Source organism: Carlito syrichta, unplaced genomic scaffold, assembly GCF_000164805.1.
Source record: "Carlito syrichta isolate Samal-C Ts95f unplaced genomic scaffold, Tarsius_syrichta-2.0.1 Scaffold304469, whole genome shotgun sequence".
NCBI classification, from domain to species: domain Eukaryota; kingdom Metazoa; phylum Chordata; class Mammalia; order Primates; family Tarsiidae; genus Carlito; species Carlito syrichta.
Genome location: NW_007248565.1, coordinates 174,797 through 200,022, shown reverse-complemented (window position 1 = coordinate 200,022; position 25,226 = coordinate 174,797). Strand labels below are relative to the sequence as shown.

Here is a 25,226-nt window from a genome sequence, read left to right as displayed (position 1 = left end):
ATCTCCTTCCCTGAATTCAGTCCCCCACCCGCCTCCATTTCCCCATCTCTGTTAGCTATGCCACTGCCCACTTGCTTAAGCCTTCTCTTCATCCCCTTATCTAGTCCATCAGCAGGTACTGGCACTTCTCCCTCCTAAGATCTCCCTGTCTGCCCCCCGTCCATCTCCACTCTCTCACGCCTCATTATCCCTGAACTGAAGGATGCACGCGCCGCCCCCCTCCTAGTCCCAGTCTTGCTTCCCCCACAGTCTGTCCTTCACTTGGCTTCCAGAGCCGTCTTCCCAAAATACACGCAGGCTTATGATGCTCTTGCTGTTCACCAGCTCCCCATCCCCGAAGTAGGAAGTAGGGTATTAATAGATGCCAGGCACAAAGCAGCCCATGGTCAAACAAGTTGGAGAAACTCGGGGCGGAAAAAAATCCAGTAGGTGTCTCTACCGTAGAGAGTCCTGGAGCCTTTCATTTGCTTATGCGCCTTCTGAATCTCTCAAGAGGTGTATGCAGTGTGCAGTCTCTTCCTAACTTTTATGGCCGCCAAGTATTTTTTTTTCTCCCTCGGCGTATACTGTGGCATTGGCCTGTTACAGAACATACTTCTGGAAAACTCTGCCTTATCGGATTAAATCCACACTCCTCTGCAGGGCATGTAAATGCCCAGCGATTTGGCCCCAACCTTGCACACATCTCATCTTACTGTCCAGCCTTCCATGCTACCTGCAACTCCCAGGCCATGCCCAACTCTTTCCCACGTTTGCACGCTCTGGGCCCTTTGCCCTGGAATGGTTTCCCCTCCTGGTCCACATGACCAACTTTTACTCTTCCTTTCCACTGGCTTAATGCCGTCTTCCCTCCCATCTGGTCCCCATTTCCCCAGGGCCTCTTATATGAGCACAGCTCTGAGATGGCAGACCTGGGTTTGCCTCTGCGTATAGCACAGAGTAAGGACCGTCGACATTCACTCACCCATGGAGTTCTGAACTGCCTTTTGCTAGTACTAAGATTAATATATCGTGATCATTTGTTTACATATCTATCTTTCACTTACTAACAATGTAAATAATACTTATAGTGGGCTGGCAGGCATTGCACAAAGCACACTTTGCCTGTGGTGGCTATTGAATCAGGTACAATGTGGGTACTGCTGTTAAACTCATTTTACACATGAAGAAACTGAGACCTGGGATGGTAAGTTGACTGCCCACAGCCGCACAGAGCCAGGTCTCAAGCCCGCATCTTCCAGAAGCTCCTGCAGGGCACAGGCTCTGTCGTGACTCCCTATCCCTTGAGAGTGCCTCAGAGCAGAAGCCCAATCATGTATGGAAAGGCATCGTGAAAAAGCCTACTTGGGATGTGGAAAGGTTTTAGCTGGAATGCAAAGGTGGAGAATCAAAAATGAAGACCGGGCACAATGGCTCACACCTATAACCCAGCACTTTGGGAGGCCAAGGTGAGAGGATTGCCTGAGGCCACAGGTTCGAGACCAGCCTGGGCAACTTGGTGAGCCCTCATCTCTACAATAAATCAAGAAAAATTAGCTGGGCATGGTGGCCTGTAGTTCCAGCTACTTGGAAGACTGAAGCAGAAGGATCACCTGAGCCCAGCAGGTCAAGGCTGCGGTGGCCATGAGCATGCCGCTGGCACTGCAGCCTGGGTGATGGTGACAGAGTGAGACTCCAACTCAAAAAAAAAAAAAAGGAGAGAGAGAAGTGGAGACTAAAAGAAGCAGCAGGAGTTAAGGTCATAAATAAGTCACAGAATAAAGGAGGCACCCGTGTCCTCCTGATGAGACATTTGCAACGCTTCTCTGTTCATCAGAAAGGAAGTAGGTGTGCATTTGGGAACCTGGTTGACTTCAGAGAAGTGGTGGGGCAGGAAGCTTTGTGTCCCCTTTTACAACCGCATCAAGCAGCCTGAGCAGTAGGCAAGGACCCTCAAACCAGAAACAGCAAGACTGAGAGACCAAGCGCCTTTGTGATTTGAAGGGCGCCTGGACCACGTTTGGTAGAAAAGCGCTTGTGACTGCCCCTCCCAGACCCGAATCCTGGCCAGTTTGATTAGCCCCTTCTTTGTCTCCAAGCACTTTGCAAACAATAAAAATAAAACCACGCAGACATTATTAGTGTTCTGTTTCGAGTACTGCTACCGATGTGTGTGTACGTCTATGTAGTCATACGCATACAAGCATTAGTGGAGTTAATGTGCTGGATAGTCTGGCGCATCCCGAATAAAACGTGACCCCTGGAAGGAGTTTTTGGAGCTTGAGGTGTGGCCCTCAAGAGCAGACTGCAGCTTGTGATCTTGCTGCTCCAGAGAGGCAGCCCTGCGTTTGCAGAGTTGGTGCCCGAGCGGCTGGGGGGAGGAGGGCGGCCGTGCTGCAGTGTCCTGGATCCCAGCCACGGGTGCGCTAGGTGTGGCTCCGATGGGCTTAACCTCTGCCTCTGCGGCTGTCTGCGTCCTCCAAGCCCAAAGAGCCAGCACATCCTAAAGGTTCTGTTATCCCTTTTGCTCCAGTAGTGGCCCAGCACCATCCCCAATTTCCAGCAGGCTCCTTTCCCCATCGGAATCCACCTCAGCAAGGCGATCACTTGGTACCTGCAGTAACAACCGCCACCGCTGCCCCAGTGTCCTCTTTACCTGTGATGCGTATTTTTGATACCAAGGACCAATAGTCTGATTCTGCTAATAAAAAAATAAAAATGCATTTTAAGATGTGCCGACTGCTATTCGTTGTAATTAGGGAGTCGCGAGAGCCATGACTCAGCAAGCTGAAAGGCAGGATTTAAGATGAATACCTGGCCATTGTCCTGATTTCATACCAGTCAGACTTAACTGGAAAACTAAAAGTGTCTCGGCTGAATTTATCTTATTAGGGGATTTAGGTTATGTTAATGCTATAGCTTCATTAATTACCCCATATCAATAAAAAAGGCAGCTTTTAGCCTCTGAGCGTGAAAGAGGAAAAGAAATGGTGGTATCAAAGGAAACCTTCAAAGACAGCCAGAGCTGTCTCCAGGGTAATTTCTGATCCCCACATTCTTCCCACTTCAAAGTTGGATGTGTGTGTGTGTTTGGGTCGAGGGGGCTAGGGGAAACTTGAATCTGATTTCTCTAATAAGTGTTGGCATCAGCCCCGTTTGATATTAGATGCAGGGAACATTTTGATTTGTTATAGCCTTTGAAATTGTTCAGACGACCTTCAGAAAAATAGCCTCTTGTTCCTTCTGGGGGGAAGGGTGAGAGCCAGGGAAGGGGAATCCAGTTTCGTTCATATGCAGAGGATGCCCTGAAATTGTGCTTTCAGCAGTTTTTAGTAACAAATGCGTGTCCTGATTGAAAGTGAAAAGTTGGAGAATAATAGACCTGTATCCCTGCATTCTTGAGCGAGACTCCGGTTCACCCCTAGCCCCTGGGGAGGACGGGCAGGCTGAAGAGGGTCACCGCACAGAAGCTTATGGCTTGGAAAACTTGGGTAGCCACGGAGGAGGCCATCACACTGTTGCTTCGTAGCATCCCCCCAGACTGAGATGTCTGTCACCTGTTGACCTTGCAGGAATAAAGGCTTGAAGAGTTGAAACCCTTATACAGCTTAGGAATTTGATTTGGAAGTGTCCATTTTCAGTCATTTTAAGTGGCTTGTACTGTTTTTAGTAAAGAATTGATAACTTTCTGATAGCTGCCCAAACGTCCGCGTGCTGCTAAATGTATTTTAGCAGCGCCGATGGTCACAGCAGCAGGCCTCGAAGCAGAGCTGTGCGAGTGACAGCCTCCAGCCTGCCCCAGTCAGCATTCCTCCTGCAGTCTAGCTGCAAGGCTGTTGCCTCCTCCGGATTCGAGCAGGGCCTCTGGACACAGAGCTGGGTTTGAATTATCCACCCCGCGTTAACTGTGGTGTTGAACAAGTCTCTTGACCTCTCTAAGCCTCAGTGTCCTCGTCTGTAGTTGGAAATGATTTTATTGTCCTCATGCTGTTGCTGGAGGGTTTTAAATAATCACGCAGGTAGAGTGCAGGCCAAGTGCATTGTCACCCGTCAGTGGCAGCTGCCTCACTAGCTGTGATGGAGGTGATGGCGGTGGTCAGCACTGCAGTTAGAGTGACCGTGCCTACTGGTGTCAGGTCATCCTGAGTCTTCTTTTCGGTGAATAAATTTGATTTGTCACTCTTTTCACTAGTCCTTCCTGTGCATTGAGAGGTCTTCTGACGTCGGGGTGTTTGTCCTGAGAGCAGATATGTCTGTGCTAAAGCAGCCGGTCATGGGTGGGCTTTGTTTTCCTTTCACCTGAGAACAGACCTCATTCCCACCCTGAAACACTCCGCCCCCACAGGCCAAGCGGCTGCTCCTGAGGCTGCAGATCAGCCACCAGCTACCACGGGGTTGCCTCCATCTTCAGCTCCTCCTAGTGCCTGCTGGGAGTACCGAGGGGGCTTGGCTCCTCCCTGGCTCGAACTCAGAATAACTTCTTGTTCACCCGGCTGAAGGTCTGCAGCTTCCAGAAGGCTCCTCTTTTGCGTATCATAGCTAGCAAGGAATTGGTAGCCATGCCTGCCTTTGCAGCGCATAAGCTGAAGCTAATGAATATTCACCCAGATCAGTCCTGGCTCCCCGAAATGAATTTCTGAAATCTGCCTGGCCCCAAGGAGAGGCAGGGCACTGACTCCAGAACGCTAATTTAAGTGGCTTTCTTTGGCATAAATCTAGCAGAAAATCAAGCACAAACCACCTGCTGTGCGTTCCCAGCAAAGGGGAAGCCATTGTTATTGGATCCATTTCTTACCCATGTGCACCAGGTAAATAGGCCATATTGTCTAAGGTCCTGCTGTCCCAGATGGTAGAACTGTTCCCTAGGGTCCTGAATAATATATTTAAAACTCCTTTCAAAAAGAGCAGCATCTTCACTTTGAATAAGTGTTGTATGTTTTGAGAATCCACAATTAGGCTGGAGAGTCCAATTCCTAATTATACCTGTACCTATTTCTCTCCATATTTTTAAAATTAAAGCAGTTTGAAGATACTGACAGATTCCTAAATAATTTTCTCTTTGAAAGAAAAGCTGTAACTTTTTCGTCTACTCAGATTCTTCTTTTCTGTCTCTTCTCGGCTCTGTGTTTGTGTCTTGGTCTGCTTATGTATGATGTGAACAGGCAGGAAGGATAAACAGTAGAGAACTTCAGAAGACACAGCTGTGGGCTTAAAATGGAAGGAGGACTGTCTTAGTTCCCAGTTCAGACATTGATGTTACTCTTCCAAAAATTGAGATTTAGAATCTTTAACTTCTCCTTGTCATCTTGGCAGTGATTTTGGTAGAACTAAGAGATGCAAAAAGTCATTCTTATTCTTCCTGCAACCCCTGAATAATCTTTAAATGCTGCATTTGTTAAGCCCTGGGCTAAGCTGCCGCACCGAGAAAGTAATGTGAACCTGATTTATCCTCCCAAATATGACCAGCCGCCCAACAGTAGTTTTCTTCAACAGAATCAATAACGTAGGGAGTTAATTTCACGTGTTTCCTTTGAGGTTTCCTTCAGAGTTATCTGGAGGTAACATGTCACTTTTCCCCCTACAGATTGTTAGCCTGTCAAATTAAAATTCTAATGCCTTACTCCCTTCTAGTGGCGAAGTGTGGGGTAGTGACTGGGGGTTGACGCCACCTTTCTGAAATGCAGTTTAGCAGAGTGGAAGGAGTAGGATCTGTTAGGGGCTTTTGAGGAAGTCCAGGAGGGGGTGGTAGGGAGAGGGAGGTGAATGCGTGCTATATTTTTCAGGTAGGATGAATGAAGCCTTGATCGGTGAAAGCTCTTCCATTACTTATGCTGGAGTTGGACTAACTAAACCTCCACCCTCTCCAGCAGGAGCCAGAGCGGCCTCAAAGTCATCTTAACCTCTCCTGCTGTTGTAAAGGTTTTCAAGCACAGTAAAATTTACATGAAACTGTGAGCAGGAAGAACCAAATATATGCCTGTTTACCGCCCCACTTTTAGTTTCAGTCCATCTTTTAATTCCAAAGCACTGTTTGCAGAAAGCCAAGTTTTGTTGTTTTCCTCAGAATAGACCAGAACTCCGAAGTGTCCCAGGTCAAATGACACTTCCCATCCTGTCTTAAAGGAGACTTCCCGTCTGATTGCTTCTCAGTACTTTCTGGTGCTCCAAAATCGATAATCCAAAACACAGGCTTACACAGCCATGTCTCAGGTTTCTACCTTGACCACTGACCAACCCCAAAGGCAGGTTCCAAGAGGCCCATTGACCAGGTGTTTCGATTTGCTCAACTCTTGAACTCATATATTAAAGTCGACTCTTTAGCACCTATGGGACATACTGATGGCTTCCTCGTTTAATCACTATTGGGGCCATCTCCCTGTACTGTATTGGGACTTTCTATTTTTGCCATACTTAATTTGTTCTAAACTCTTGAAACAGTGAGAAGGCATTGATTTGGCTTATCACGCAAACCAGTAAAACCAAAATGGTTCTGGTTAGGGTGAGCCACCGAAGTTCCCTGTGTGTGACCAAGTGTGGCCAGCGGGGGGCTGGACGGGGTTGATGCTGAGCCCTGCACACATTTCCTCTTGGACCTCGAGCTCCCTCACTTGTAGGGGCCCTCTAGAACAGGGGCTGCTGACTGGCCAGGCATCACAGTTAACCTGGGGAGCACTGATAAAAAACAAAGGAACAGACTCTTGGGCCCACTCCAGACCACTAAATTCAGGCACTCTAGAGGAGGGACAGAGGAATCTCTATATTAAAAAACAAATTTCTCAGCTTGTAATCCCACGCCTTTGGGAGGCTGAGGTGAGTGGATTGCCTGAGCCCGAGGGTTCGAGACCCGCCTGGGCAGGCGAGACCTCATCTCTACAATAAACCAAAAATCAGCCAGGCGTGGTAGCACATACCTGTAATTCCGGCTACTTGGAAGGCTGAGGCGGAAGGATCGCTGGAGCCTAGCAGGTCGAGGCTGCGGTGGCCGGGAGCAGCCACTGCACTCCAGTCTGGGCGACAGAGTAAGACTCCAACTCAAAAACAAAAACAAAAAAAACCAAATTTCCCTTCAGGGCTTCTGATGCCCAGCCAGGTTTGAGCACCCTATCCATGAGCTGCCTCACCAGGTAACCGTGGGCTAATGAATGGCTCTGAAACGCTGTCACAGCATCTGGAAAATAAGGTATTCACCAGCTGTATGGACCTGTTCTGGGGATTATGTGAGAGAGTGCCCGAGAAGGACCTGATACGGTGTCTGGCATGAAACAGGCACTCAGTGGCCAGGGGCTGCCAGTTTCGCTTCACTCAGCAAAGACCCACTGATGCCTATGACATGTTAGGTCCCATTTGGGGACCTGGAAAGGAAGACAAGCCTCCGGTCCTCACTGAGCTTACATTCCTGCGGGCAAGTAAACAGAGAAGTAATCATGCTTAGGGCAGTTTTGAGTGTTTTATGAGAACTTTACATTTTGAAAGGGTAAGAAGAATCAAGGTAATAGGTCTTGGGAAGAATATTTTGATAAGGCAACTGGGAAAAGCTTTTCTGATAAGGTGACGTTTGAGCTAAAGGAAGTATAAAAAGAGCCATGTGAGAGTTTGTGGGGAAAACCGTCCAGGCAGAGAGCACAGCAAGTGCAAAGTCCTAAGGCAGGACTGACCTCGGCACTTCGTGTGGTGCGAGAGAACTCTGGCAGAAGTCAAGGTGAGTCAGAAGCAGTAAGTGCCTTTAGTTGACTTCCCTGTGTTCCGTCGTTTTGTTTTCTTAAATCACCTACAGATGGATAAAGAAGAAATTTAGGACATTTAAGATCCGTTTGAACACCAACATCCTATTACTCTATAATGTGATTTTTTTTTCAAGGTTAGTAGGGATAGCAGTAGTTACAATATCATTTCTTGAAGTCCAGAATCCTAACATTGATGCTGATTTTCATCTCTTTTCCCATAGCTTGATATATGGTCCAAATCCAACTATCAAGTATTCCAGAAGGTAAGTTTTATTTTCGCTTCTGACTCAAGAGGCATTAGGAAACATGAATGCTTTGAGGTATGAACATTGGTCTCAAATCAGAGACTTTTTAAAAAGTGGAAAAAAAAAAGCCAGACATGAAAGGCTGCTCACTGTCTGATTCCATTTATATGACATTCTGGAAAAACAAAACCCTGGTGACTGCCTAGGGGTGGGAGCAGGGGGTTGACCCCAAAGAGGCACAAGGGAACTTGTTGGGGTGATGGGAATACTCTGTGCCTCCATTGTGGTAGTGATCCTGCAACTGCACATTTTTACCAAAACTAGATTTCTACAAAGGGTGGATTTCACTGTCTGTAAAAAGTCAGAGGCTTTGAGTTGTTCCAAGCACAATTTTGAAACTCAGTTTCTCAGAGCCCTAGAGGTCTACGCAGGTGCCTTAGGAATGGGCTGAGGGAGGCGGACCAGCCCTGTCCTCACCCCACCCCACCCTCTCTGGTGATGCTATGTCTTTGTCAGATATCGGTCTTCCTTATGAAAAACTGTGATGAGAAATGGTAGGACCAGTGAAAAGTGACTAGAGAAAGCCCATTTCCCCAGCTCCCAGTGGTCCTTCGCTGGACCAGCTCAGTCCCTGTGGCTGTGATGATCCCCTCACACCTCCCCAACACTCTAGGCCAGCTCCCCGCAGGGCAACAGACAGTGTCTTCTGGTCTCGTTCGTCATCTGTTTTGGCTCTTGTCCTGTAGGGCACAGAAGCGGGAGGTGGCTGTTGTTGCATTCATTCCCTCATCAAGTGAAAACAGTTCTTTACTGGACCCCGGTACTATGTGCCAGGTGCTGTGCTGGGTCCTTGAGACACAGGGAAAATTGGACAGTCAGGGAAGCCTAAGAAATAGGTTGGTGCCAGGTGGTTAACAAGGGGCTGTGACCAAGAACAAGAGGGGCCTCCTTCCATTAGGATCGTCAGAGAGGCGTTTATAGGGGGAGAGGAGGAGCCATGTGAAAAGCTGCAGAAGGAATTCCAAGGCAAAGGGAAGCAGCAGCCCAGAAGCCCTGTGCTGAGGGAGGCTTGGCACATTCTAGAAAGTGATGGAATCACTGTGATGGAGTATGCCATGGGTAGGGAGGGGATGAGGTAGAGTAGGGAGGGGATGAGGTAGAGGGGAAAGCAGGGCCCCAGCCGGGCAAGGGGAAGCAGAGGGGAACCTCCAGGACAGGACACACACAACCTGAATTCTGGTCTCAGTCAGTGAGAATCCTCTGAAGAAGGAACATGACCTTGAACACTTGGCCCCAGTTATTCCACGTCCAGTAATAGTTGTGTCCAAGGGGTGTCAAGAAGCATGGGTCTTTTAATTGAGGTGAATTTCATATAACATAAAGTGAACCATTCTAAAGTGAACAATTGCTTGACTTTTAGTGCATTCACATTGTTGTACAATCACTATCTCCATCTAGTTCCAAAACATTTCATCACCCCAAAAGGAGATCTGGTACCCATTAGGCAGTGAGCATGGGGCTGTTGTATCAAAGGGGCAAAATGGACACCCTCTACTGTGTTGACATCAGCTCTTGGTAAGCAAGGGGTAAGCAAGGGGTAGGTGCTAGGATGAGGGGTCATCTGAGGCTGGAAATCACACACTTGGGGAGCCTCTGTAAGTATTCGAAATTCATGATTTGATCGCACCTAAATGCAGTGTGCTACTGTGGATTGCATCCTCACTCCAAGGGAGAGTATTAATGGAAAAACTAGTGAAATCCACATAGAGGCAGGAACTGAGTTAGTAGTGAGTAACCAGTGTTGGCTTTTTAGTTATGACAAATGTCCCATGGTCATGGAAGATATACCACTGGGGATCTGATTAGGGAATATGGAAACTGTTATGACTTTCCTGTAAGTCTAAAACTGTTCCAAAACAACAAAGTTCATTTAACAAATAAAATCAAAGCTTGACCTTCCAAGCCTCCTTTGCCCCCAGGGATCCTACTAGAGATGTGGTGGGGAAAGTTGCCTCCCCAGCCCTGGAGACTGAAGGAAAGGAGGATGTACGTGTGAACAGGCTTTGGTGCAGGGAGCAAGGTTCTTATCTGAGTTCCCATACCTGAGATATTTACTTGTGTTGCATAAAGTCTCAGCCTTCAATGCCAGCATTTTCTATGCTGACTGTTCTTGTAACTTTTTCCCCCAGCGACTGGTTGAAAAACATTCTAAGGAGAAAAATACCGCTCATTGACTTTAACAGTGAGGAACATTAAAACACTTGGTGTTTCTTCCTTAACCTGGGTCTTATCTTAGTGTCCTGTGTGGTTTGCGGTGAGTTGCCTTCTTCTGGCTCCACAAAAGACCGAGGATGCCTTCGTGAGGACCAGCGCATAACCCGGTACTCAACAATGGCCCCATTTCCATCGCAATGCCCTCTATGAGGGAGGGGCTTGCACATGCTTACCTTTGCATGTCTTTTTTTTTTTTTTTTTTCCATGTTCTTGTAGTATTAAGTATTTTTTAATGCAAGTGGAAAAGTTTATTAGGAAGTTGTAAAATGTGTGAACCACAGATTTGGCAAAGCATAGATTTGGAGAGACAATGCTATATTTTTATTCTACCTCCCCTGAAAATAACCTGCCAAGCATTCTTTGTATTTGCTTAAAATTACAAACACATGCTGAAGCCGTGTTTAAAATTTGATATTAGTCTTGTTGGAGAGATTTAGGAGTACCTGCCAATTCCTTCCTTATAGTTTATGGAACACATTTCACTCAGTAAAAATGGATGAATTCTAAGGGATGGGAATGTTATCTCAGCTGGTGAGTGGCGTCTCATCTGTATTTGTGCAGAACATTTCTGCGATACCTTTATCATCTCTATCTTCACCTATTTTTAACTAAATGGACTTGACCTCTGATATTGACCTGTACTAGATCAAAGAGCCACAATTGGAGGGGTGATGGTGCTTTCTGATTAGAACTAAAGGCAGATAACCGTGAAGTCCTTTCCTTTCAGGGGCAGGTGAGAATTCGATTAGAGAGTCCTCTCTCTTCTCTACTTAAAAAACACTGTCTACTTGCTGTCAAATGAAGAAATATATTGGAAAATCATGTAGTGCAGAATTAAGCTTAATCTGTTATCAATAAAGCTTTCAACTAATCACTGTCACGTGAAATGGGTTTAGAATCTTATTTTTTAAAGTCTGGGGGGGAAAAAGTCTGTTTTCACCTCACTGTGCTGTGGGGGTGGTGGCAGAGGGCACAGAGAATGTGTGGCAGGCACCCAGAGTCAGTGACTGTGCTGTGCTGATTTCATCATGTTTATCTCGGGCTGGGACTACATGACACTCAGAGCTGGGTCACTCTGTTCATTGCAGATTCTGAAGTTTGTGGGGTGACGTTCAGCATTTCAAACCCAAACCACCAAAGGAGAAGGATTAGGTGGCAACATTTCCAAACTCTACTTTGTAGGATCAGCGAGTTCTCAGAATTCTATTTTCTTCCCATCCACACACTTAATTTTGGGGTATCCTACTGATGTTGCTCGTAGCGTTTCCCAGACAGAGGCTGTTTGGGAGCACTGTGGCAAATGTCTCCTCCCACCCTCCTCTACCTGCTCGTACCCGTCCCAGTCGACTGGCCAGGGTGGTTAGTTATCGGCTCATTCTGGACAATAGAATCAAGTGCCCTGGGAGAGAAGCGGCCATGGTAAAGGGGGTCCCTTTGTCATCAGTGAGAGGAGGTCCCAGGCTGCAGATGGCCCCTCGATGTCCTGACTGCGTTGGAAGGTTCCATACCTGTGCCCCTCACTGAGATGGGAGTTCGTGGCACCCGGCAGCTTACATGGCATCGATGGAGGAATTCTCCCCCTGCTTTGTTCTGGTGTGGAACCCCGAGGACTCCCCTGCCCTGGCACTTGTTATGTGGTTGCGATCACCGTAGTGGATGTATTTTCCTGCCCATGAGGAGCAGCAATGGCTGCCACTGGCAAGGGCCTGCCGGGAAGGCAGAAACCCTCCAAGGTCTTTCCCCTCGCTGTGACAGGGGAGGAGGTGCGAGGTGGGAGGACTGCCCTGCAGAGCCAACCCAAGCTGACACTCACCCTTTTTGTGCTAGAAAATAATGTCAGGAGCGAGGAGAATGGAAGCCCCCGCCAGATCCTTTTCAGGCCTCGCCTCACCCCTTGGGTTAAGCCAGGGCACCCGCGCTTCTGCGGCAGATCCCGCCACAGACAGCAGAATGCGGTCTTCCTTTTGTGTGTCGATGTGAGCCCTCTTCTCTCTTCCAATTAGACCCCTTACCCAAGTGTGGGAAGTGGCGGAGGCCGGAGACAGCTTGCTGTGGGTCCGCGGCTGCTAACAGGCTCCGTCATTTACTGTGGGCCCCTGGAGGCGCCTGGTACTTGGTCCTAGGGCGAAGAAGCTTTTTATAGCCAGCCAGTCTCCAGCAGAGCAGATTCAGAGAATGGGACTTAGGAACGGGGGACCGCCTGAAAGGGCAGAATCACAAAGGCCAGGAAAGGTTTCTAGCATGTTCGTGTTTTTCTGACATTTAAACTCTGCAGGGGCAGTCGCGCTTTTGATCTTTAACCTCCTCATTTCAAAACAGTGTGCATTTCTATCCAGTAACTCAGGAAGAGTGAGAACAAACCTACAGCTACTCACGGCGTTAAATCTTGGCATGGCGGCTGAAGAGCGAGGTGGCGTGTGTGTAACCAGGCAGGCAGGTGGAGGATTTAGAGACTAGCAGAGGGACCGACACAGGCACCACAGCTTTTTCACTCAGAGGTAAAGGACAAAGCAAAAAAGGCTAGCCCGTGGAAGTCCACAGTCATTGTTCTCCAGGCAGCAGAGGGACGAGAACCCTTTCAGTCCCACGCTGTCAGAACTGAACTGTAGACAGGTGGGTTGTCCAATGGCGACTCACATTCTGGGCAGGGTGCCTCCGCCTCCTCATTCCTGTATTCATTCATTTGTTTATTCCTTCATTCATGCATTCTTTGACTGGGAACAGACTGTCTCAAGGTGTTTGCTGAGTGGCCTCCAGGTGCTTTTCAGTAAGAGATTGAGCTGGCCCTAGAAGACTCCGTTCTCTGAAATGCGGGTGGGTACCCAGTGTTAGGTTGGTGGCTGTATTGAGTACCTGGCACAAAGTGAGTCCCTGCCCAAATAGTGTTCAAAAAACCTCACCAGTCACCAATTCCCACTCCTGGGAAATGGAACTGTCCCCACAGGGATCGTTCCCAGAGAATGGGAAGCACCACCCTCTGGAGTTGGGCTGTGCCACGGGTGTCACATGATTGTTGTACCTGTTGCAGCATTTCACATCACCCAAGAGGCCCCGTGACGAGTCGTTAAATTGTTTTAAGTCTCCAGAATGTCCTCTCACCAGCCTCATTTACATTTTCTTCCAAAAACCTCTCAACACTCCACAGAGGCAGCCTGAAGAGGCCATGGCTGTGGTGAAGGCCCAAGTCCTCGGGCAGATTTCAGGCCTTGTCTCTGTTCAGGGCCCATGCAAGGTGAGGCCTCCACTCCCAGAGGACCTCTGCAGCCTCTGGAGGTCACCGAAGGGCCTCCCTTTGCCAAGTCTCATCCCTCTGACCATGCCACATTTCATAAAAGCCGATTCACATTTTCAACAAGGAGACTTAGGTTTTAAAGCCAGAATGTGGTAGTGTTTTTCTTCTGTTTCTGTGTGCTCTGGGCTGTCTCATAAGCATGGCCCACAGAGAAGTGAGGGCACATGGGCAACTTGGTGTTGGAAGAGGGACCCCTGTCTGTGGACTTCTGGGGATGGCATGTGGGAGGACAGTCTGTCCACGAGCTTTGAGGAGGACCGGCGGCAGCCCAGGGAGTCAGAGGGAGGCATTGACCAGTTGGATGCTCACAAGCTTCAGCCCGGGGCCCCAGGGAACCAAGATGGCGGGGGTCGTTAGGCTCCACCCACAGCCAAGGCCTCTGACCACCCCCTTCGCTCTTAGCTCTTAACTCATTCCCAATCGCTGACATGAAATTACGTCATTTCAAATTCTGTTTCTGGTTGCCGCCAAGGGGAATTCACGTCTTTGCAAATTCTGTTACTGAATAACATATACTCGGTTTATAATCAAATAAAAGCACAAAGTACGGAATGCTAGTCAGAGTGGTGTCTGAGGCAAGTACTGAATATGTCTGCAACTTTCAGCTGTATTGTGTAAAAAGTGACAACTTAGTAAAGACCATTTCACTTGTGCTTAATGACAGAAGTTTCCGGCAACCAGCTTCAGATTGGTTTTCTTTTCACTGGCAGTCAGTATTAGGAAAGTGAAAAATTTGCCAATCACGAATGTGTTAACAGTCTGGCTTGAATATTCATCATCTTCTAAGCCAGAATAGAGTGGTCACTTGTTTCCCTCCCTCCATGAGCTCCTGGGGCCACTGCCGCGTGTGGGGTGGCCAGGGTGCCCACATGTACCAGCTGTATGGTTGCAGTGGAACCAGGAAGGCCTGGCCCATCCTGTTCAGTTGCCCTGGAAGTGGTTTGTGGTTTTCTGCATTAGAGGAGTCACAGAGTAGCCGTTGGTCATCTCTGGAGCATGCTTCTTCCTGAAGGGTAGCACGGGACGCGGATACTCAAGTCTGGTGCCTGCTTCTGAGAAGACCACCCTCCTCACCCTTCCCCAAGCCTCCATCCTGTGGGCAGGGGTCTGTATACTGCACACACAGCTGCCCATCACCACAGGGCAGCTTCTCAGACCATGCCCGCCCATGCTTTCCAAGCCCGGGCTGACCTCCCATCTCGCTCCCCACAGCAACTATTCCAGAAAGAGGCCACGTGGTGCACAGGTTGAGAGCCGTTGACCATGTGGTTAGGGCTCACGCCACCACTTGCTCCCTGTGTGACCAGACTTGCCTCAGTTTCCTCATTTGTAAAACAGGTCAGAAGAGCACCTGCCTCACAGAATGGGTGTGAGGTTAGCTGGTGAATTCTAGTCATGACCTAGTTTACTTCTCTGAAGTGAACGTTGGCCGTTCTTTCCTGAGAAAGCTCTCTCCCATCCCTGTGACCAGGCTTCCTCCTGCAGGCCTCTTGTGGTGACCGCTCCTTCTCGTGTCTTTGCTGCCACCTCCTCCGTCTCCACGGTAGACACAAGTTCAGAGCACAGGCTCTGGAATTAGGCCAGGATTGCATCCAGCTCTCTTGTGTGTCAAGTGAACCAGAGACTTAACTGCCAAGACAGACCCACCCACTGCCTCCAAAGCATCGTCCGTCTTCACTTTTCTTCAGGCATACGCTCTGCTGTCATGTTAAAACATGCACTGTCAGGGCGTAAGACCCCACAGCTGCAGCCCCAACATGCTGGAGTAGAATCCCAAGTCCAGACCTGGATCAGTCCTTAGTGTCTGATCACCTACAATAATCCCTGGAAGATACAGAGGTGTACACCCCGGCTTCCCAACGGTGGTGGGGTGCCCGGCACTGTGGTGGCAGAGCTGTGTCTCCCAGGTGCCCTCCCTGCCTGGCAGCCTTGTCTCTCTCCTGTCGTTGCCTCAAGTTTGATGGAGAAGTAGGAGGTATTGTCTATTTTCCTGGAAGCCCAGATGTCTCTGGATGCGTCTCTGACTGCAAGGCTGTTCTTGCAGAAAATAACATCACACCAAGTGGGTGCAGAACAATTCAGGTGTCTTTGGGCTCGGACGTTCCTGGCAGCCAGCGGCAGAATCTGGCATTTTACCATCTGGAAAGCTTTGGGCTTTTTTTCTTCTCATCTAAATGAAGAGCCTTAATTCCTTAATCCTGAGAAATGTCAAGGACCCTTCCAGTGTGTCTCCTTTTGGCTCTGCTCAAGGCTTTCGGCAGGAGCAGGAGCCCAACAGGCCTCCTGAGAGCCCCCCTCCCCTACCCATCCCCATCTACCCTGGGGCTTCCCCATCCGTCAGGCCCCTCCACCCGGCCCCTCCACCCAGGCAGTGGCCGTGACCTCCGCCTCTCCCGTCACTTCTCTCCCACCGCTGCCCCCTCATTCCTCTGCTGCCTTCCCTCATTGGTCAAAAATAAATGCATGCACTCCGGCCCCCTCGCTCTCTTGCTCCCTCAGGATTTCCCAGGAGAGTGGCACCCAGAGCAAAGCCACACAGACCCTGAGCTAGGCCCAGCGAGGATGGAAACAAGGTCTCGTCTTCAGGGAGAGCACACCCTGGGGGACAGGAGCATCTGGTCACGGATCTGGCTAGTGCCCAGCTGGGGTGTTCAGAGGCGGCTGCTGGGCATACACGCCAGGGGCCTTCCAACCCCCAGGGGATAGGCTGGGGTGGGGAAAACCCTGAGCGGAGGCCTGAGGGTGAAAAAAACAGCACTCCAGGCCGAGGGGCCACACAGATGTGGAGCCCGGAAAGCATGTTGGGGTGGGGTCTCTTTGACAGCACTTCATGTCCTCAGCTCTACCACACAGCCCTGCCTCTGGTCCATCCCAGAGCAGCACGGCCGCTCCAGGGGACAGTTGGAAGCCCTTCAGAGCCTGTGCCGTGGCCCCTTCGTCAGACCGGGGAGGAAGTATTGATCCCGTCTAGTAATCCGCAGCCCCGTGGGCCCCGCCGCTCCCTCTCCAGCTTCCAGGCCTGCTGAACCCGTGGCATACAAATCCAAGAGCACAGATTAGAGACAAGGCTGCATGATGAAACTAAATCCCCTGCTTCTGTCCTCTGTGCCTTCATCTTGCTTTAGGAACTCGCCTCTGTGGCACTCCTGTTCCCCCGTGGCACTTTCAGGACTGACTTTATAGCTCTCCCGTTTTGAAGTCACAGTGACCCCTCTTTCGTGGAGTGGGTACTTCTGGGATTGCTTTCTTTTTTACTTTTTTTTTTAAAGCAACATGTTTTTTAAATTTCTTTTTTTTTTTTTTTTTTTTAATGCCCTTCATCAGACCAGCACGATCCTCGGAGCAGCGTCTCCACCAGGGCCCACTGTCTCTTTAAGCACTTCACACGGGAGGTGCACTCTCGGCTGCAGGACCCACAGTTTTCTCCTTCGAGAGACTCCCAGTGTGCCTCCCCTCGCGGTGGGCCTGCCCTTGGTAGAACCTTCAGTGGAGCCCAAACTCGGGCTAACCTCCTTGTGGAACATTCCATTGTTTCCACCCGCTGAAAGCTCATGTTTCTTTACACATGGGAACCACTTGTTCAGCTTTGTCACCTATTCCTTTGTGCTGCATGTCTCGGTGAAACCTGCGCGGCCGGGCAGGAGTTTCCCACACCGAGCAGTGCTGTGCTGGTGGTCTTCCCGGTGCTGAACTGAATTCTCAAAACTCTCTTTAATGGGCCAGAAGTGAGGTCTGAGTGCAGGTGACATCACATCAGGGCAGCTGGCGGCTTCCAGGAGTGTGAAGGAACCTGGTGCCCCTGCTGCCTCCCGATACCTGCTTGTCCTTCTGCAAAGAACAAAGGGCTTCAGCCTAACCCCTGGGAGGGCTAAGGGAAGAGCAGGCCACAGGCTTGCCTTCAGGGAGCAGAGTGTGAATGCTGCCCTGCCTTGTGCAGGAGCCGCAGGGGCACCTCAGTCCCTGTGGCAACCAGCCCCTGACACCTAGACCTAGATGGGCCTGCAGGGTCACCCGGCCTGGCCTAGCCTTGTGCTCTTTTCCCGAGGGCCAGCAGGGGGGTGGGGCATGTGGCCAAGGTCACCCAGGCTAGCGGCGACTAATCCAGTATAGAGCCCAGTCTCCTGCCCGTTCCCCTCCATCCTGTACCACCTTCCTGTCTGCTTGAACGCAGGGCAGAGGGAACCCACCCTCCACCGAGTATGCCCCAGGCTTTTCAGATAATCCCTTCTAAACACTTGGGTGCTGAACTCTTCCTTTGTATTAATCTTCTGGGGGATGCTTTTAATAACTAGTGGGGGAGGCCGTGTATTGATGATGCTGCAGTTGGGGCATTAGCCAGCTGCACTCGGAAGAGCTCCCCACAATTAACAAGCCCTTGAGGGTTCCTCTCTCCCCAGTACTGGTGGCAAGAAGCAGGCAGTGACCCGCAGCAGCCTGCTCACCTGCAAGGCAGAATCATGTCTGGCAGCTGCTTGACCACACAGGTCCTGGTCCCCAACCTCAGTCCACCCTTAGAAACTGGGGCACGGTGCCCGGCAGTATGCCCTGGAGTCTACCTCTTGCCTGTGCGCCACACCACCAGCTGTCCACTCTGGCCAAGGTGATGCCCATAGCCTCAAGGTGCTCAGGAACCCTGAGGACAGTCCCTGCCTCACCGAGAAATACCAGGTCCCATTTACAAACCTGTGGCAGGAAGTGTGGGTTTTATTTAAATTAAATGAACTACCCCAAGTTGGAAGTCTTTAGAACATCCTGTCTGGAAGAAGTGGGGAAGAAACTAGCAGATGATCCCCGGAACAGGGCAAGAGACTTGCTGTGGACTGTGCCAGGACTCCCGTCCTAGGTTGGTGACTGCCATTGTCATCTTCCCAACTTACTACAGGTACACACACTCAGATGTCTGGTCACAGACTCTCACACTTCCCACAGCAAGTCTCCCATAGCCCCGCTGAGGTACGCACCATGACAACACCCACACAGACACAACCCGCTCACCCTCGGCACGTGTGTGTGTGTGTGTGTGTGTGTGTGGCGACAAGGTGTTCACATGAGGAAGAACAGCCCTTGCTTTTTAGAGATGACCCTGCTGGGAAGTGACAGCATATTAAGAGAGTTTGTTGACCAGGCTCAGTGGCTCAGTCTGTAATTTCAGCATTTTGGGAGACCAAGGCAAGTGGATTGCCTGAGTCCATGGGTTCAAGACCAGCCCAGGCAACTTGACAAGACCTCACCTCTACAGTAAATCAAAAATTAGCCGGGTGTGGTAGTGCATGCCTGTAGTTCCAGCTGCTTGGAAGGCTCGCTGGAGCCCAGCGGGTCAATGCTGGGGCATCGTGAGTGTGCCACTGCACCCCAGCCTGGGCAACAGAGTAAGACTCATAGGCAAAAAAAAAAAAAAAGACAGCAGCACTATTATTACTGCTGTGTGTGTCATGGAACCACCTCACAAGGAGGTTAAGTGACTTGCCCACTGGGAGCTACTAATTGGTAGAGCCAGAATCTACTGAAACCATGAGAACACAAGCTTGAGCGCCCAGACTCTAAGCCCCAAGTCTGGTGGGCTCCCCACTTGAGACCTTTCAGGGTGGCAGAGCTGGGGACATGCCATCTCCAGACTCCAGAAGGAACTGGAACCCACACTCGGGGTTTTGAACTGAATCCCCAGACTCCTGACGAACATCCCAGTTCTCGTCCCTCAGACAGTGTTCCTCACTTCCCTGTCAGAAACTTCAACCTGTCTTAGTCCCCGCCACGTGCCAGCTCCCCAGCCCCACCCTCATGGAGTCTGGCCAAGCTTCGGACTACATGGTCTCTCTGCCTTGTACAAAGGAGGAAACAGGGTGAATGGAAGGTGGCAGCTGGGATTTCAGGCATGAGCCCGGTGAGTGCCACTGCCACAAGGTTGTTGTGGGGATTCGGTGAGGGAAAGCCGTGATGGCGCACATTTGGGGGTGCTAGCTGCGTGTCAGACACTGTTGTGTCAGTCACTGCCTGGTCCCTGCCGTGACTGACCCCTCACCCAAGGTCACACAGCTCGTGCATGGTAGACGGAACCACGCCCCAGGCTGTGCCATGTACACCAGCTCTTGCACGGGATTAGTGCTCAGTGTCTGGCGACGTGGGTTGTTGCTGTTATCCCAGGCTGCGTCACTTCGGGTGAAGCTGAAATAACTTGTGAGCCCAGAGCGCCCAAGCCCTCAAATTCAAGGAGGGGATGACAGGAGCTCCTTGCACACAATATGGCAGAGGAACTTGGGGAGGCTGTTTTGACTGGCAGCTCCTTTTCCAGCCTGTTGACTGGCAGCTGTTTCAAGGTCTCTTGAAGGGCCCTTCTGCCTCCTTGAGGATGGTTCTCCCTTGGGCTGTGAGCCGGGGAGGGATGTGGGTGGCCCTGGTGGGGTAACAGAGCAGAGTGGGTCTGTGATGGCGACGGAGATGCCACCCTCCTCCAGGTAGACACCTGCAGGCCAGGGCCGAGATGAGGACACCCAGCCTAGGCTGGAGCATCTACGTCCATTTGCTGGGGGGTGGGGTCACCTCCCAGCGAGCCCCCTGTCCCCTGTGCCAGCTCAGCCCCTCTTTCTGGAAGGTCTGTCTTCCGCGCCGTCTTTCTCCTGTCCTTGCTGGGTGCTGGGCGTGGCAGCATCCCCTGTCTCGCCCTGGCTTTGCTGCCTTCCTGTCTTCCCCTCCCTCCTTTCCCCAGGGTTGCTCCCGCTTTGATCTTTTTACAAGCTCTTCTTCAAGTCCGCCTGGCTAGGGGATGAATCGTGGGGAGCATTAGTGCCGGGGCCTCCCGAGGGAGGGAGGGAGGCTTTTATCTCCCAGCGGAATCTCATTAGCTTTTCAGCACAATGGGACCCAACCTCTGCTGCCACCAGTCGATTTAAATTAGTTAATAGCAGACTTTTTTTTTTTTTTTTTTTTTTTGCCCCAGGCCTGTTTTTTCCACATCTTGGAAGCTGAGCAAAAAAACAACTTTGTTGTTGAAAAATGTAAAACAAAAAAATATGGAAGGTGGATTGCTTTGACAAAAAGGAAGATCACTGGAGGTGAATTTCTTCAGTGTTCAACAGCCATGTCTACCTGGTGCCTGCGGGGTCAGCCACAGGAGGAACTGGGGAGGACATGAGGGAGAACGGCACACAGCTTTGTTTTCTTCCTTTCAAATAGCGCTGTAATCGGTGAGAAATTAAAGAAACTCAGTGATCACGTCTGCACTAGGAAAAAACCGCCACCACTTAGCAGTTACAGAGAATACTTTATAGCCAGCCTTTTGGGAAAGAGGCTGAGTTTGGCCAGATCGCTGACCGGGAGTGGAAAAACCAGTGAGATGCCCTGCATGAGAGCCTGGTGCCAGGCAGGGCTGTGGCACACAGTCCAGCTGCATCCAGAGAAGAAATTTCCTGGTTAGTTCCGTGCGTGCTACCCTTGGGCAGCTTGCGGTGTGGCAACCACGTTGCAGCTCTCCTGCCCTGTCCCTTGCAGTGAGGCTCGGGCCTTCCAGAGGCTTCTCCAGGCCCAGAAACGGCAGCAGATGCTGCTCCATCCTGCACCTTGATCCGCTAGGCAGGCAGGCAGGCCGGAAGTCTGGGGGATGTTAGGCACAGGCTCAGACCTCAGCATCAGGACTAGAACACAACGTCTGTCACCAGCTGTGGCTTTGGGTGTCATCCCAGCCTCCATACACCCCCACTCCTATTCTATGGAATGACAATAAGAATAGCACCCACCCAAGATACTGTGGGAATTAGGCTCACACAGGAAGCTCTCGTTCATAGTAACGATTCTAAGCTAATAAAATGGCCTATGGTTTCACACAAGCAAGTTCAGAAACAAGGAAAACACCACTCCACGAGCACCCACTGAGGTTTCATCCCACCGTGCCCTTTGTGAAGCCTGTGTGGTGCCGTTCATTTTGATTCATGAAAAAGACAATCTCTCCCTCTGATTTGTGTCCCTGTTCTGTACCCTGGAATCAAATGCCTAGCCCTCTGGGGGCCCATTTCCTGTAAGGCCTGGAATATACTGCGGCTTTGCCCTCCCCAGCAAGTGAGTACCTGGGCATCTGCCGGAAGTGCAGAAACTTGGCCCCACCCAGACCTCGTGGGCATCTGCCTGTCGGCAGCATCCCAGTGATGCACAGGCTCATTTGCAGCCATGTGCACCCCAGCACCTCTGAGAACAGCTCAGAGAGGCTACCTTCACTTCTGGCTCCCTCCTGGAAATTCTGGTGCTGAGTCTCGCGTGGGGCCCCAGGATGCAGATTTCTGACTCATTCTCAGTGCCGCCAACTCCGCTGGTCCCCGAACTGCGTTTTGAGCAGCTCCACTCAAAGGGGAAGTGTGCTTGGCCACAGCTTGCTCTTGTGTGTGCCACCACTCACAGGACTCATAGACCTGGCAGGCCCTGTGGCTCGTTTTTCAGATGGGAAGTGAATATCCAAGGACAGCGGATGAGTCTGGAGAGAGGAGAGAGATGTATGTTGCGGTCACAAACTTCCCCGTCTTCGCAGTTTCCCAACTCATGTGTCACATCCATCCTGAGTTGTCCCAGGGCTGTCCCCACTCAGGGGCCCAGGCAAAACAGGGTGCCCCCCCACCTGTGACCCCACGCTTCCACAGAGAATCCACACATGCCAGTAACAGCAGCCTCTTCACATCCTGACGCATCAGCTAGGACTGTCCTGTGGCCAGCCCAACTAATTGCAAGGGAAGCCAGAAGGACTTCCATTGTGCCCAGGAGGGAGAGGGACGTGGGCAGAGTAACCACTGGAAACTTCTGCCACAGAGGGGAGGTCCAAGGCTCCCGGCACTTTCAGTGTAGACCAGGCCCAGCATCCTCAGCTCTGGAGCCCCAGTCACTACCCCTCTCTGGCCCCTGGCCACCTCACCTGAGCCTGAGCCACGCTCCCTGGAGGTCCAAGGGCATGTGAGTCATTCTCTCCATCACTACATGTGTGTTGAGAACCTCTGTGTCAGGCCCTAGACGAATGTGGTGCCCGTCTTCTCAGAGTTCACAGTCAAGTTAGGGGAACCGACACTACACAAAAATTGCAGAAAACAATACTATAGGTTCGGGTGTGAGGAAGGCTGTGGAAAAAAAGGACTGACCGAGGAGGCTTCGCCCACCAGGGAAGTCTGGGAGCCCTCCCTCAGCACAGGGAGGAGGCCAGGGAGCACAGGGGGAAGCGGTCAGAGCACAGGGGAGGCTCTGAGGGAGGAAGGAGATGGGCCCCTGAGGAGCCAGGGTTGGCAAGAACCGGGCCCTGCGGGGTTTCCTGTGTCACAGTCACAGTCACAGGGGCCTGCAGGATTTACAAAGTCACAGTCACGCTTTGCATTCAGAAGCTCTAAGAGGGCTTTAAGCAAGGGAGTGACATCGATTTACAGCTTAATAATGACAGTAGGCCAGGCTCGGTGGCTCAGCCTGTCATCCCAGCACTTTGGGAGGCCGAGGTGAGCAGATTGCCTGAACCCACAGGTTCGAGACCAGCCAAGGCAACTTGGCATGACCCCGTCTCTACAATAAATCAAAAATTAGCTGGGTGTGGTAGTGCGTGCCTGTAGTTCCAGCTACTTGGAAGGCTGAGGTGGTAGGATTGCTGGAACCCAGCAGACTGATGCTGGCACGGCCGTGAGTGTGCTACTGCACTCCAGCCTGGGTGACGAAGTGAGACTCCAACTCAAAAAAAAAGAAAAAATTACAGTCACTACTATTCACTGAATATGCACTTCCACATCTTTCCACGTAACCCTCAGTTATCCCCTAAGACAGGTTCTGTCTTGTTACTATCCTCATTTCCCAGAAGGGAAAACTGCAGCAAAGAAAGATGAAATAAGTTGCACAGGTTGCATTGCTGGGACAGCTTAAAGCCGGGGTCCCAGCCTCAAGCCCACCCTCTTTCCCTTTGCTGCAGAATGTTCTCTCGGAGCCATGATGAAGAAGGTCTGGAGAGAGCAAGAGCAGAGGAAGGGAGCCAGCAGGAAGAGACAGTTTAGGCTGTGGCGTGGCAGGAGAGGGGAAGGAGGAGGAAGGTTTCAGATCACTACTTTGGGCCGGGCGCAGTGGCTCACGCCTGTACTCTCAACACTTTGGGAGGCCGAGGCAAGAGGATTGCTTGAGCCCAGGAGTTCAAGACCAGCCTGGGCAACATAGCAAGACATCTCTACCCAAAAAAAATTGCCAGATGTGGTGGTGTGCATCTGTAGTCTCAGCTACTCAGGCTGAGGCAGGAGGACTGCCTGAGCTCAGGAGGTCGGGTCTGTGGTGAGCCGTAATCATGCCGCTTCACTCCAGCCTGGGTGATAGAGTTAGACCCTGACTCAAAAAAAGTGAAAAGAAAAGGAAAAAAATGTGTAGCCAAAGAAAGCATCACTGCCTTAGATGCAGCCTCCAGTCACCTGTCTTTCCAGTGGGAAAGACAATTTTCTAGCCACTGAAGTGGACATATGTGATCTCATCCCTGGAACCTCCCAGGGCTAGTGCAGATGGACATTCCCATTGCAGGAAGGATGTCACACCAGAACAAGGGGACAGCAGAGACCCCCTGAGAAAACAAAGCCAGCCGGGCATCCTCTGCTGTTACTGCAGGGGCTTCATGGGAGGGGTTGAAAAAAATCCATGTTGAGGTCAGAAGAAATAATTTCTTCCGCAATGGCAAGTATAATCACAAAGGTTGTCAGGCCCAAAATAGTACTCCATGAATTTTCAGCAAGGGAACTCAATGAATAGGAACCAAGCTCTCAAGTTCGAGCGCCATGTGGACCCAGTTTGCTTTGCTGTGTTTTGTCGCTGTTCATTTCTCCCACCAATCACCAGCAGCCATTTTGCAAAGTTATCATTACTACTGTTTAAAAAAAAAAAAAAGGCATTGCTCATTTTAGAAAGCTGTCTGTCAAAAACGCTTAAAATAAAAGCAGTCTTGGCACTTGAAGGAATAAGTACCATTTATCCTGAAAGTCATTTGGGTAAGAATTTCTCAGCAATGTTGGCTACATAAACTGTTGGTGTATTTGCAAGAAAGCTAGTGCAGAGTTGTTTGTGGTGCATGGCTGGCCTTTGGTGAGTGGGCATTTTAAAATTTATTTCTTCATTCAACAAATAAGTATTGAGCACCTGCTGTATACCAGGAGGCATCCTAGGTTTTGGGGAGGCAGCATGCACCAGTCACTGCCCCATTGAGCTGATCGTCTCGTGGGGGTCCATCACCAACCACCCAGCAGGCCACAGAAGTCCAGTGGGAAAGAGCCAGGGCCAGGGTGCTTCCTCAGTTGGTACCAACCTTACACCGTGCATCTTATTAGGGCCCCCATTTTACCAGGGGAAACTGAGGCTTAGCTTCCAGAAGGGACCAGGGAGCCAGACTGCAGCTTGACTGCCTGTGGAACCTGTGTCCTTTGGCTTTGGGGGGCAGCCTGTCCAGCTGCAGGTATGGACACGCAGCTGGGCCAACTTCCAGATCATTTGCAGCTCACTGTGTGGGCCTGGCACAGCTCTGTGGCCGCCACCTGGCTAGCTTGCCCTGCAGCATAGGTCCCCAACTCACCCCGCAGTGTTCTGGTGGTGGCTGGAATTCTGACAGGTCTACACAAGTTAGACCTGTGTTGATTCTGCTTCTCAGACCTAATGACTTTATGTGGAGCATTTTGTTTCTTTTTTTTTGAGTTGGAGTCTTACTCAGTCGCCCAGACTGGAGTGCAGTGGCCGCTCCCG

At 50.7% G+C, this 25,226-nt stretch overlaps 1 protein-coding gene across 1 annotated transcript in view; it reads left to right on the top strand.

Annotated features, from left to right (window-relative positions):
• LOC103262367 (mediator of RNA polymerase II transcription subunit 27-like) overlaps positions 1–25,226 on the top strand; it is a 31,262-nt gene that overhangs the window by 2,233 nt on the left and 3,803 nt on the right. Inside the window, exon 2 of the mRNA XM_021713336.1 lies at positions 7,925–7,966. Within this exon, the coding sequence (XP_021569011.1) occupies positions 7,925–7,966 (42 nt within the window). The remainder of the gene's footprint in view (positions 1–7,924; positions 7,967–25,226) is intronic.